At 39.5% G+C, this 13,511-nt stretch overlaps 2 protein-coding genes across 13 annotated transcripts in view; one reads left to right on the forward strand and one right to left on the reverse strand.

Annotated features, from left to right (window-relative positions):
- clocka (clock circadian regulator a) overlaps positions 1 to 7,548 on the forward strand; it is a 31,849-nt gene extending 24,301 nt beyond the window's left edge. For all 12 annotated transcript variants that reach the window (XM_044198746.1, XM_044198757.1, XM_044198754.1 and 9 more), the window contains one exon: positions 2 to 7,548. In XM_044198746.1, the coding sequence (XP_044054681.1) occupies positions 2 to 322 (321 nt within the window). In that variant the 3' untranslated portion in view covers positions 323 to 7,548. The remainder of the gene's footprint in view (position 1) is intronic.
- Positions 7,549 to 7,657: 109 nt separating this feature from the next.
- Positions 7,658 to 13,099, reverse strand: tmem165 (transmembrane protein 165). Its single transcript, XM_044198759.1, has 6 exons — positions 12,745 to 13,099; positions 12,134 to 12,359; positions 11,856 to 12,031; positions 10,835 to 11,017; positions 10,468 to 10,573; positions 7,658 to 9,436 (listed from the first exon to the last, which is right to left on the reverse strand). The coding sequence occupies exons 1-6, from the start codon at positions 12,895 to 12,897 to the stop codon at positions 9,360 to 9,362; spliced, it is 921 nt and encodes a 306-aa protein (XP_044054694.1). The 5' UTR covers positions 12,898 to 13,099; the 3' UTR covers positions 7,658 to 9,359.
- Positions 13,100 to 13,511: the final 412 nt, after the last annotated feature.

Consider the following 13,511-nt stretch of genomic DNA (forward strand, 5'->3'; position numbering starts at 1 on the left):
GGCTCCTCGGCTTCTTCATGGAAACCAGTCCACCCAGTTGATTCTGCAGGCAGCGTTCCCTTTGCAGCAGCAGGGTACCTTCACTGCCACAACCCAACAACAGCAGCAACAGTTACAACAGCAGCAACAGTTACAACAGCAGCAACAGTTACAACAGCAGCAACAGTTACAACAGCAGCAACAGTTACAACAGCAACAGCAGTTACAACAACAGCAACAACATCAGCAACAACAGCAGAAGCAGTTACAACAGCAGAAACAGCAACTGGCCTCTCACAGGGCAGATAGTTTGTCAGATCGCTCTGCTACGCAGCCACAGTAGCTGGCTAAAGCCAATCAGAAGTGGAGTGAGCCAAACCCAGGTGTGGGTGTCTTTGGGAAGGGGGTCTAAAGAGGAGTTCTGCTCAAAGTGCAGCACTGAGACCATGCCTCAGAGGCTGGGAAGTGATTGGATGGGCAGGCTGTGGCTTCCCTCCCCTCACAAGGATCTTTTGCTGTTTGCACTTAACTCCTGAGCACCCAGTGCTGCAGAGAAACCAGGACTGGGCCCTCTGTGGCTCTGGCAGTAGGCTTTGGCTCCGGGTCGAAGCCTTTTCTCCAAAAAAACAGGGAGCCACAATCCCTGTAATGGACTCCCCCTCACACCCCTCCCTGGCCCTCTCCCTGTGTGTTTATGTGTGTGTGTGTGTGTGTGTGTGTGTGTGTGTGTGCTCTAGTCACCCTCACAGGATTATTTTATGCAGAGCTCTCCAGTTAATGCAGCAAAGCTTCTATCGAGCTTCAAGGACGTCCTGCAGAACAGCCAGAGGCTTGTTTGTTTTGGATGTTTTCTCCTATTCTTGTTTTTCATGTAAAAATAATTATGGGTCAGAAAATATTTTTAAGAATGTGGGGTAGATTGAACTTTTACTGTACAGAACATCATGTGTAATATATTATGTAAATATAATGAAAAAGAAAGAACTAATATTTTATATGATGCATGAAATGAAATGAGTAGTCTGTTATTTGCAGCTTTGAATATGCTTTTTTTCTAGTACTCTAAGAAAAAAAGATCTTAAAATGCTCAGTGGCTGATATTTTCACAGACTTCCTTTCTCCTATGGGATGTGTTTGTGTGTCTGCCTAGCAGACAATGCCGATGCTGCTTGTTGTGTCACAGTTTGTTTAATCCTTGACCCATATTTTCACAGAATTTCATAAAATTGTCAAAATGATAGAGAAATGTTTTAAAGTATTTTTAAGCTTTTTAAGATGTGTTTAAAATCTGCACACTAAAGACTAAACTCAACTTGAGCCAAGTATTATGAATGAAGACTACCAAGGTTAAGCTAAATGTATGCAACAATAACATTTGCCAACATTATCCTTCACATTCTTATTTCTTAATTTTTAGCACTTATGCTGAGATCCCTCCATTTCAGAGCCACCCATAATGCCTGTATGGTACCTGAAGAGGCTTTATTATTATTTTTATATTTTCCCTTAAAATATGTAAAATCAGACCTGTTAACCTGTGGCTAATACTCTCAGACTAAGCTTGAGTGAAATTATTTGTGTTAGCATGGGGCTAATCGAATGATTTCCTCATTGGCAGTCTGCTCATCCATCCGGTCTTTAGCCTCATATCTGGGTCAACAGGGTTAGGAGAGCAGCCCAGATGTCCTTTTCCCAAGCGTCCTCCTCCAGTTCTATCTGGGGTACTTCCAGTCGGCCCTGTGCAAGTCCCAAACCACCTTAACTAGCTTTTGGAGAAGCAGTGGCTCGACACAGAGGTCCCCTCATATCTCTGAACTCCTTGCACTATTGGGAAGATAGAGGCCAGTCACCCCGGAGAGACCTAGGTTCCTTATATCTGCATCCTCATTCTTGTAGTTACTAACCAGTGTTTAGTGGTCAGAAGTAGCTAGTTTGTCTTGTGAGAACTTTGCTTTCTGGTTCTCCATCATGCTTTGATAAAGCAGCTGTATTACTTCTCTGCATGTTCACCCACCCTCACTTGAACCTGCAATAATCAATTTGTTAGCCAACATAACACTGACATATTATCACCTTTTAAGTTGATATAGCAAACAGTTGCTTATTTACACATCCATCAGATACGAAGCAACATTAGCTTTCATTTAGAGTCGTGTTTGTGAACATGCTCCACTATGTTCACCAGCTAGTTGCTAATTTTGTCTGTCTGCTGATTGGTGCTGGGCAGGTTTTAAGAGCTTTTTCACTGAAAACAGCTGCCTGCTGTGGCCAAACACAATGCTATGAGTGCGGTGAGAGTGAACCAAAACAGTAAAATTGCTGCCAGAAAACCAAAACAATGACCTGAAAGACGCTGAAAAGCTCCGTAGAGCTGAGGGAAACTGCAGTCTGGTGATATTCCTCTGTGAGTTCATCAATGTGAGTGATGACTTTCACGTATACTGTAGTAGTAGTAGTCATGCCATCCATTGCTGATATCACAATATTCATTATTGTCACTTTAAGAATAATAATGGTATAGGATTCCTATAGGATACTGTGAGGAACATTATTATAACGCCAAAAAAAGCATGACGACGGCTAATTCCCAGTATCCCTCAATTATCTGCAGGAGGCTAAAAAGCTGCTTCACTGTATAGCAATCAGAACAGAATCTTTCCTAAATTGGAGGTACATTTCATGAGCAGGCTTTTCAATAGTTGGAACACACCTACCTTATTTTGTACCATTTGAAAAATGGGGACCACCATCGTGCCTGCTGAATGAAAGGCTTTGTTGTCAAACTCATGATGACACTGAGGAGATTACAATCTTACTGCAGACGCAGACCCCCTACACATTCTCGTTTAACAGGCTTGCCTGGCAGCCTCCTTACCACATGATCTAATTCATCGTCAGATGGTATCAAGCTGACAGCTCAGCCCAGCTTAACACATGGCCACTGTGTCTGGTGAAATCCATACAAAGTTGTTCTTTGACCTTTGGCCCAAGGTGTTTGTGATACAGTGTGCACTTAGTATGCATCTTGTAATGTTTGAATATGGTGTTCATAATGGGGAAACCCAGTTTAGCACAGAAGTCCAATAATATGAATTTATTAAAAGTCTGTGTGAAGCACTGAAAGAGTAAAACATTATTCATCCACTGTGTAAAATTGGAGTGATGCAACATAGAAGTCAAGCATGGTTTAAGCCTAGCCTTGAGTAGACAAATGCTAATAGTAACACTCATTTGCTGCTCACTGCTTTGGGATATTGGACTCACCTCTCTACCAGGTTAAAGTGACTCAGTTTGGGTTTGTCAGGGGAGAAATAAACTATCACATGTAACAGCTGCTGTTTCTACTGTTATAAGCCCTGAGGCCCAGCACAGTTTGTGTGTTTAAAATTGGTTTTGATAAGATCTTTTAACCTTAATTACTACCTTGGCATTATGATGCTTCAGTTTAACTCCAAAGTTGTCATTGTCTGTTTCAAATGTTTAGTAAGTGTCACTTTTAGTATTTAAATTTCTAATTACTCTTTTTTTTTTTTTTTAAAGTGGTTGTCATGTTGCCCTTGTTGGCTAAAGTTATTTCATACCTAACTGGTAATTTTATGATACACATCTATGTGGAATATGTAGTTCCCTTTGGAGCTGTTGTCAGCCTACATTATAGTCGGTCACATAATATATCCAGCATTGATGTTACATCATGTTGGAGTATGGCCACTTAATTCATCCATTCATTCATTTTTCAAATTACAGATAAGACATCTAAGGGACTGTATGAAAATTATTGGGATGGGGAGGGGGGACTGAACCTTATGTTTGACCCTCCCCAGGGTTATTGATATTTGGTTTGGACCCTTTGACTAACCCTAACCCTTATAGCTGTTTTCTATTTTTGAACCAAGAGCTACTAAAACAGTTATTACTACTGTCACTGAATGAGGCAGAAGCTCTGTAATATTTTAGCTTTACCCATTAGTAGCACCGGTTGGGTCATGCTAAACATGCATTATGTTATATCTATATGATACATTTAACTTTACCATAAGTTATCTTATAATGCATAATAAAGTGAAGGCAACTGTTGAGTGGTAAAAAAAAATTCTCTCTTAATGCCTACTAATGATTTTAATCCGGGGGGGGGGGGGGTGCCACCCTCCTTGTTAGAAAAAACCAACCAAAATCCGTCCTTCTTGTTAACCTGCTCAAAAGATGCTGTGTGCTTTGTCTTGTAGTGGTGCTTCACAATGCCGCTTTTAATAATCGCCACGATCTCAGAACATGAGATATACTGGTTTTTACCTGCCTGTGGGAAGATTGAACATGTAAGAGTCTTTCCATTCTTTATTAAAAGCTCTGTCTACTTTTCTCTTTTTAGAGCGCCATGTGACTCAACTCATCTCTACTCTCCGTGTGTGTGTTTGTAGGCTACCTCACTCGACCAGTGCCGTAAAGGCTAGCAAAACTGTGCTGGATAAAATGGAAACGCTCCGTCAAAATTTTATAATTCTCAGCAGTTTATCTATATTTTCTACAGCAGACGGGGGGGAAGAGAAAGGGCAGCAGCAGCATGACAGAGGCCTGGTCAGAAATTAAGAGCTTGGACCAAAAGTGCCCGTGAATGATCATAAACTTTTTTTTTGCTGTTCTCACTTGTTATTTTAAAAAGAAAAGAGAACGTTGTGCCGCAAATTTAGTGTTTATTTGACAATATACCATAATAATTATAAATTATTTCAGCGTTTAGTAAATGCCTAAAAATCAGTTGACGGGGCAAAAAATACCTTCGTTCTACCTCCCATTGGGCCATACCCCTGGTTCAAAATTAACAAAGTCCTGTTACTGAGACAAAATTGTTGGCAGAAAGCACCTTTATGATTCATGACACCCTAAAAAGGGAAAAAAAAAACCCAACAAAAAACATAACCCTCCCCTCTTTTCAGAACCCAACTCCCCCTCTAATAATTTTCATACAGTCCCTAAACCTGCTCTCTCCACTGTGTTGTTTCTGTGCTGCATAAAGTTCCATAAAGACTGCATCTAGTTAGAGTATAGGTATAGACCGCATAGTCAGTCTTTATAAAGCACTCCTCTCTTTTCCTCTTTAAAATTAGTTGTGGTGCTGCAACATATATCAATATTTAAATAAGACACACAACAGTTCTCTGCTTAACACTTACAAAGAGTGGACCTAGCAAACATGCAAACAGCACTCTGGAGTGTGATATAAGTGGTGCAATATACCTACAAGAATGTAATTAAATATCATTAACAGGAGTATTTTGCATTAGGAGACGTGGCTGTGGGAGAGTTTGCACAATGTATGATAGGACATACAGTAAAAAGAGAACTAAATTATTTTTCTATTGCCAGAATAGACCTCATTGACCTAGCATACATACATGACATCAACCACAGTAACGACTGCTTTTAAATGTGAAAACATAACATTGAATATGAAGGATCTAAACGAACTGTGACATACACACAACTTTACTGTTGAACTTATTTCCCCCAGAAAGAGCTGGTTACTTGTGAGTTTATGGTTATGCAAAGACTTTGTATCAAATTTGGGGGTTTTGAAGCTTCAAGCTTTTTAAGAGACGACACTAAGTCATTAGTCGGTCATTGCCAAGTCACAAAAACATGAGAGGAAATGTTTTGTTATCCAAAGAGCGGGAAACTCCAGAAGGCAAGCCCTAAATGAAAAGACAGTGCATTGTGTTAAATGTTGTGTAGTTCTGATGTACACACTAGAAACTGAATGCCTATCAGTGTTCTCTCTCTGTTTTCAGTTAATATTTGTGTGGCGTTATTGTTTGGCTCATGGAATTTACTGCCGCAGTACACTCACCGGTAAAAAAAAACAAACACCTGACATTGTTAAAGGGTTAATCCACACTGATTCTGGTCACGCCTGAATCAGTGATGTCAGAGCAGGTGTTGTGCTCCTTACAGGCGATGGTGAACACCTGCTATGATGTCACTGATTCAGCTGTGTCAACGTTTCAGCTCAGATAGTGTGGCTGGGTATCGTTTAAAATGTTTGGTACCACTTTCCCACAAAGCACCCTGTATACGTTTATAAGTTAAATGTAACTTTTAAACTAATGCTCTATAAGCCATTAATAAGAACAACGTTTGGGTTGCCAGGCTACGAAAACTCCCTTGGCTGGTTAGACCACTTCAGACATCTGGGGAAAAAAACAGTTTAACGACTTATTAGCACTTACAACTGAAGACTTGATGGATTAAAACTTTATTAATGCCTTATTAACATTTATTAATACATTTTTTACCAAATCCAAAGGGTAAAGGCCCTTTTGGCTGTTCAACAGTCCAGACTCAAAACTAAAGGTGACTGCGCTTTCTCTATTAGGGCGCCTGTACTTTGGAATGGCCTACCTGAGGAAATTAGACTAACAAAATCGGTTTCATTTAAATACCTTCTAAAAACACACTTATATAAACTGGCTTTCATGTGAACTTGCATGTATAGTTTTTGATCTGTTCTTAATAGTATCTATGTTGGTGTATTTTTAGCTGTATCTGTTTACCTCATATATTACCTTTATTTTTATTCTGTATTGCTACTGTTTTGGGTTTTACTGTATGTAAAGCACTTTGTTTTTAGAATTGTGCTATACAAATAAAGTTATTTAAAAACCTGCTATTATTAAAAACCCGGTGGAATATTGAACCTGGCACCTATACTTTACCTTGTAATAAGGTTTTAACTATTAAAGACATATGTTTAACTATGTTTTCATTGTTGATTAATCTGATGCTTATTTTCTCTATTAATCTATTAAATGCCAGAAAATAGTTTTTAAAAAAACACGTCCATAGCAATTCCTCAAAGCTCAAGGTAACATCTTCAAAACCCTAAAATATTTCATTTACAATGATATAAAACAGAGAAAAGCTGCCTCAAATTGTAGAAGCTGGAATAAGCAAATGTTTGGCATTTTAACTTGAAAAAATAGTGACCAATTTTGTCGATTGACTTTAGTTGATTAATCGTATCAGCTTATTTTTTAGTAAGAAACTTTAGTAAATAATTCAACCACTAATAAAGTTAGTTACAACTCATAACTCTTAAAGGATGGCCTTATTAGAAAGTGGTACCATATTTTTGATACCTTTGCCAACAGTGACTTTCAGTACAAATACTAAATGGAGAATTTGCTGCCCTACATGCTTCACTGTAGATTTACCCCTGAAATGTAAAATGTTCAATTTGTATTTTACTGCTATGGAGGCACAGGGATGGAGGATTCATTTTGCATTCGTCTGACTCACTACTGCCACCTGCTGGACAGTTTTAGTGTACACTCCAGTTTTAAGCTCCAGGGTTTTGAAGCTCTTTGACCAGAAATAAACTTGGATCAAACATTACATTCAATAAACAATCCCATACTGCACAAATTAATGCTAAAAGCATCTTTCACAGACATGTGCTTGCTGCCTTGCATTTATTTCTTGAGCCAAACCATTCATAAATTAAAACATAACCATTTAAGGCAAACGTATCAATCGTTTGCTGCCCTTCAATTTGAAAATAAAACTGTAATGAAATGTCTGGTGTTCTGTTGAATCTTTATGTCACCTTTATTTTGCTTTCTGAGATGTGCCCATTGCTGCCACTCAGCTCAACACAGATGAATACAAATGATTGGTTTACAAATCAGACAACACATGAAACATTTTTATTGAGCATTTTAGATTCATAGGCATCTCAACCAACCTGTATCACAAACAGAAGTATTTCACAGCTGGGCACAGCCTGTCAAATATTGACAATGCAGCTTTAACCTGTTCACTTAAAAAAATATTTCCATTCCTTGTGTGTAATGACCTCTCTCTCACCCTTTCTGTTTCTACAGTACATGTGCTTAAAAAAAAAAGGACAGAAAATGAAGCTAAATAAATAGATACCATTTTAAATAAAAGGTGAAATGTAGACTTCAATTACATTGCCGTGTTCAGGTGTCACTGTAGCTACAACACAGCTGCTTATGGCAGAAGGAGTGACTTATACTGTAAGTTTGAAGGATAAGTTACATGTTGGTGACTCATCTATCCTGTACCTGATTTCGTGATTCGGGGCTGTAACAATGGAGACAGTGAGGTTCATACCAGAAATGGCTTTAATCACTGAGGAAGAGTTAACCAGTGCGGGAGAATCTGTGGAGGTGATTATTGGCCTTCAACACGATTCATGTTTTGTTCACTATCGGAAATATGAAGTACCTCGATCAATATCTCCAATATATGATTAGGATTTTGAAGAGGTGCACACAGGCAATTTTAAGCTGTGGTGTAGCTCTCTGGGTAGTGTACCTACACAGGTATTCCAACATAGGTATGGCGACACCTGGACGCAGAGGTATTCTAGTGGTTTAGGTTCCTGTCTCTCTAAAAGACCGCTCCTATGTGAAACACAGGATTAACTAAGGGAAATATTTCGATGACTGCTCTGCCTCAAATAAAATCTCAACTTAAATCAGATCTCAAAAACTATTTCTTAATTATGTGCTGTTGGTTCTGTTTTTTGTGTTTTCTCTCACAGCGGGAAATTAAAATCTTACAGAAAGTAGCCCCATTTATTATGCAATTTGAATACATTGTAGTAAAAAGTGTCACCCAGAGAGGAAGGTGGATTAAACAACCAATCAACACCAGCCAACTCCTGTAAGAGGAAACTGGCATCTCGGTCCAGGGTTACTATTCTGTCAACAGTCACCTGACAGCACCTGGCCTCATGTTAAATAGACCCAAAAACATTTAGCATTTAAAAACAAAACAAAAAAGGCAAAAAAATGTTTTTCTTCGGACTCAGTGTCTAACTGAGATGGCTGAGTGGTAGGGAAGTACTTTGTGTCAGGCTCTGTTTCTGAGCCACAGAACCTTTTAGAGATGGGCAGCAATCAGTAACAATCCAGTCTTCTGTCTCTCTCACACACACCTTGTGATGAGAATACAGCTCAGCTACAGTCCTGCCCCCCTCTCCTAGCTAACCTCTGTAACTCAATGTTTTCTTCTCATTGAGGGTTTTACTTCATACTTTCTGAAAAGTTTCCAGGGTTTTCTGTTGTAAGCTAATGGGTATCTAGTTTCTGTACTTGATACAGATAAAGCATTGATTAGTTAGCATTCAACATATACACCTCCCATGAGGCTTTGAAGATTAAGACTCTTAGGAAATATTATTTAATGCTAACAAAGTAACGTCGAGACAGACTGCACTGGAACAGAGGCTAGCTAGGAGATGAGGACGAGACTCTGGCTCTCTTGACACATACAGAGTCAAAACTACAGTCTCTCTACAGCAACTTAACCAAATTTTACACGTATGTACAGAGTAGACCTGAAAGTCTTTCGTCCAATTAAAATCCAGCATCTGGCTTGATGAACAGGGCAGAGAAGGCAAACGCCAGAAAAACAATCCCTCCAATGATTGTAACTATGGAAGCAAAACAAGAAAAGAAAAAGGTCATTTAAATTAATTCAACATGATCTGTACTTTATTTACCATGTCTTTGGAAGAGATAAGAATTTGTGTATTTGTTTAGCAGTGGTCCTTGCCATTTATAAATTTGGTTCTTACCTAGTACTTCTTTTTTGTAAATAATTCAATATTGATGAATCCTATTAATCTGTGTGTACACACACACAAGTTAAAGTGTAGCTAAACCCCTAAATTCTGCTAGCTTCCTCCCTCCCAGCTTTGACAGTCAGAAGCACATTCATGGCCCTTTGTAAAAGTTTCTGTGTGATACCTGTGTCGTAGCTGAGCTAACGTTAGCGGCTCAGAGAGGCTGAGAGGCTCTCCGGTGAGTGTTGTTTGTCTGTGGGGGAGTGTCAGTATGTAAATTAGCTGTGGCCCTGCTGTTTATAAAATTCATCAAGGGAAAGAATGCAGTCTGAACCATTGCGCCAAAATAAAATACTAAAAAATATTAAATAGACGGTTAGCAAAAAATAGAGTAAACTTTGCAGCTGGGAAAGCTACAGTGCCGACCCATTCTGGCCATTAGCTAACAAATACTAACAGTCGCTAGAGGTTGGTTTCATAGGAGGGGGCGGGGAGGGGGGGATGGTTGGTGACAATTAGTGACGAAAGCTGCCTCCATATACGTCACATGCCTCCAGATCAGCCAATAACAAAATTAAATTGCAATAACTGGGTTTCAACCTGTAGAGGGCAGTCGCTGTGCATATTTAAAACACAATATGTAGAATTCAAAAACTTTCCACTAAAATATCAAGATTTGGACCTGAATCCATCAACAACACTGGTTTGGGGGTTTAGTTACACTTTAAGATCTTATCTGTGTCTACAAATGTTTCAAGAATGAGATCCACTGTGTTTTAAAGTAACTTGCTTCTTCAACAGATATAATTATAGTACATTTTGAGGATGGACTGTAATCGTGAAAATAGATTGAACAAATCTGCTTTAAAAAACAACAACAACAAAAAACAGGATCTCACCTGTTCTGACAGATATTTTCTGGGCGATCATTCTCCCTCCTATCACTGCCAGTCCTGTACACAAACAGTGTCCAAGTGTACCACCCACTGCAACTCCAAATGGATCCTGGGAATTTAAAATAGTGCCTTTCATGTTGATGCTAATGAAAATTATACATTCCCTTTCCTAAATGTTTACATGTAACAGTGTATTAACACAGCAGGGAGGGGCAATTTTCTGTTTGTGGTATGGCTCAAAAAGATAAACAAAAAGGAATTGTTTTGGACTAGGGCCACCCAAGGTGAATATTCAGACACTCGATATACTGCAAGACATACTCTATGGCATTAAAACACACAGCAGTGCCTTAGAGTTAATGTAACAAACCTCCCGGGCAGCTAGAATAATGGTGGTCAGCTGCGAGCGGTCCCCCCACTCTGCCAGGAAGGTGAGGGTGAGAGCTTGGATGAAGATGGGTGAGATGAAGCTGTGCCACTTTCCCTGAGGCACGGTGGTCCCTGATCCAGCCTCCACATCTTGAGTCCCATTGACCAGCTTGGACCGCTGGAGCTGCACAGACAACAGAAGACAGTGATTTTACTAAAACACTGGGTGTAATGCTCTATTTACATATTCAAATATGGGAGTATTTTCATAACTGTATTATGTTTCACTCTCTTACATGCAGTGCCTGCCGCTAGGCACAAAGAAAAACGCCAGGGTTCACTTACTTTACAGGACACAATTTTAGATTTGATCAGAGGTATGAATAATTATCTCGGACACCTTTGATTCAATCCACAGTAGAGTAAGTATGGGCTTCAACAGTTGCACTTCTAATTGTGCCATTTCATATAAGTACAAAGTACAGAGATGTGGCAACCCATAACAGGTAGGATTTATGACAGCAGATCCCTTAAGGGAAACTTTAACCCATAACAGCTGTGGTTGAAACAGTAAAAACCCCCATACTCCCATGCAGCCTGGTGATAAAAAAGGCTTCAATACAACTTCAATCTTTTTTTAAATGCTTTGAGTAAGAGTAGTAAAAATTTGTTAAATCATTATATTTGGATTATTTAATTTCACATTTTAATCTTCAGGCTGACACATTAAATTCATCGTATTCCCTCCTAGCATGTACATGTAGCACATGATCTTCTTCTGAGAAGCAGCAACACCATGACAGAGCTTTCCTGCTGATAGGAATTTGAGAAATGGTGCTACCGGTCAGAAACAGTACCCACACTGAAGGTGTTCATGTGGCTGCTTATATAAATTATGTATGTTTACTTACGTCGTAATGACTTAGTCACCCTGGGGTTGTACTACTTGATCTACTGGATAAGAGACTAGATAAGACTGTCTTGCTATGATTTAAAATAAAAATAAAAAAAAGTGGTTTTACCTCTTCATCCTTCTTCTTGATCTCTGCCTGCACCTCTTCCAGCTCCTCCTGGCCTTCATCTGGACTCATTTTCAGCCCCTCTCTAAGCATGCGAACACCGAAGATGGCAAACAGAGCGGTGGACACATAGTATGTGTAGATTCTAGGGATGATGGTGGTGGCATAGCCAAACAGCACTGGGAGGGAATACAACAATTACTTCATTATTACTCAGCAAGAGATGGAGGAATAACTACATGCAAGTTACATGTTAAACCAAAATATCCACTTCTACTAACCAGAAAGACAAGTCATGACTCCCAGGGCCAGCATAGCACCTGCCAGCACGGTAAGACGGTTGTAACGCATGGCCATGATGGCTGCAATGAAAAATGTCTTATCTCCCAACTCAGAGACGATGATGACAGAGATAGAGGCCACAAAGGCATGGATGAAACCCAGGTTTCTTTTGCTGGAGTCATCTTCAGAAACTACTGGGCCTACTGGATGGGGACTTGAGGCTTTCTGCAAAGAAAATCAACACAGTAACAGTTTGTAATAACTGTGAAAACCTGGCTAGCTTAATATTGGGGCCGCAAGCTTTAAGAACATTACTAATAATGTAAAAAGTGTTGGCGACTTGATGTCAGCATGACCCGTACATGCTACCGACCATACGTCTGTTATCTTATCTTTACTTTCCTTCATATATTATCTTTGCTCGCCATATTTAGAGATGAAAGACTAACTTTACCCACCTGAGCTAACGTTACACCAGGAACACAATGTGATATGTGTTACAGTTAGCATGAGCTGGCTAGCTCGGAGGCTAGGAAGCAGCGGTGACACCGGCGTCAAAACCGATAACAATAAAATGTTAAATTGGTAATAATGAAGTTGAAGCTTTTACCTCTTGTGGGGGTTGCTCTTGGACAGCTACTTGGCGCTCCTCTGGAACAGCAGCAACTCCGACCGACAACAAAAACACGGCGGCGAGCGGAAACAAGACGCACATCACATTTCTTTCAGCCCGTCCGTCTCCTCCGCCGACCATGAGATGCATTATTGCTTACAAAACACCGACCAAAGACAGTTCGCGCTTTAATTTGTCTTGCGCGAATCACTTAATATAATCGGCAACAAAACTGGCTAACTTCATATTAGCAACCTGCACATTTTGAGGAAGTCCTCGGTAATACACGTCACGATCAGACCGACCGAGGCAGCTCAGAATCTTGCTGCCGAGTTTAGGACCAAACGAAACACATGATTGGATCGTAAAAAGAATGACGTAAGATGGTAGGATGACGTTCTCACAAGACAGCTCTGTGATTGGACAGTCTTCTTGTCAGTAACAACTTCATGCAAATATAGTTGAACATGAGTTCTGTGCTTGAAAGACATACAAGGGAAAAAAGCGATCAAGCTATCATGATAGGTTGTCTGACACTACAAGTCATAAAATGCACTAATTAAAAAGACTTGCACTTAAAATGTGTTAATAACCTTTAAAATGCAAATGTTCTGACTACTTGCTGAGCGTTTATTCAGTGGTTGCTAGAACCTCTGACCACTTTAAAAATCTGAATAATCTGTGGTGATTATTTTACAATAAATATTTAAAATACAAAAATGATCTGATAGCCTTTTACAATTAAAGTAATCTTATCAGTTATC

This window comes from Siniperca chuatsi, linkage group LG6 (genome assembly GCF_020085105.1).
Source record: "Siniperca chuatsi isolate FFG_IHB_CAS linkage group LG6, ASM2008510v1, whole genome shotgun sequence".
NCBI classification, from domain to species: Eukaryota; Metazoa; Chordata; class Actinopteri; order Centrarchiformes; family Sinipercidae; genus Siniperca; species Siniperca chuatsi.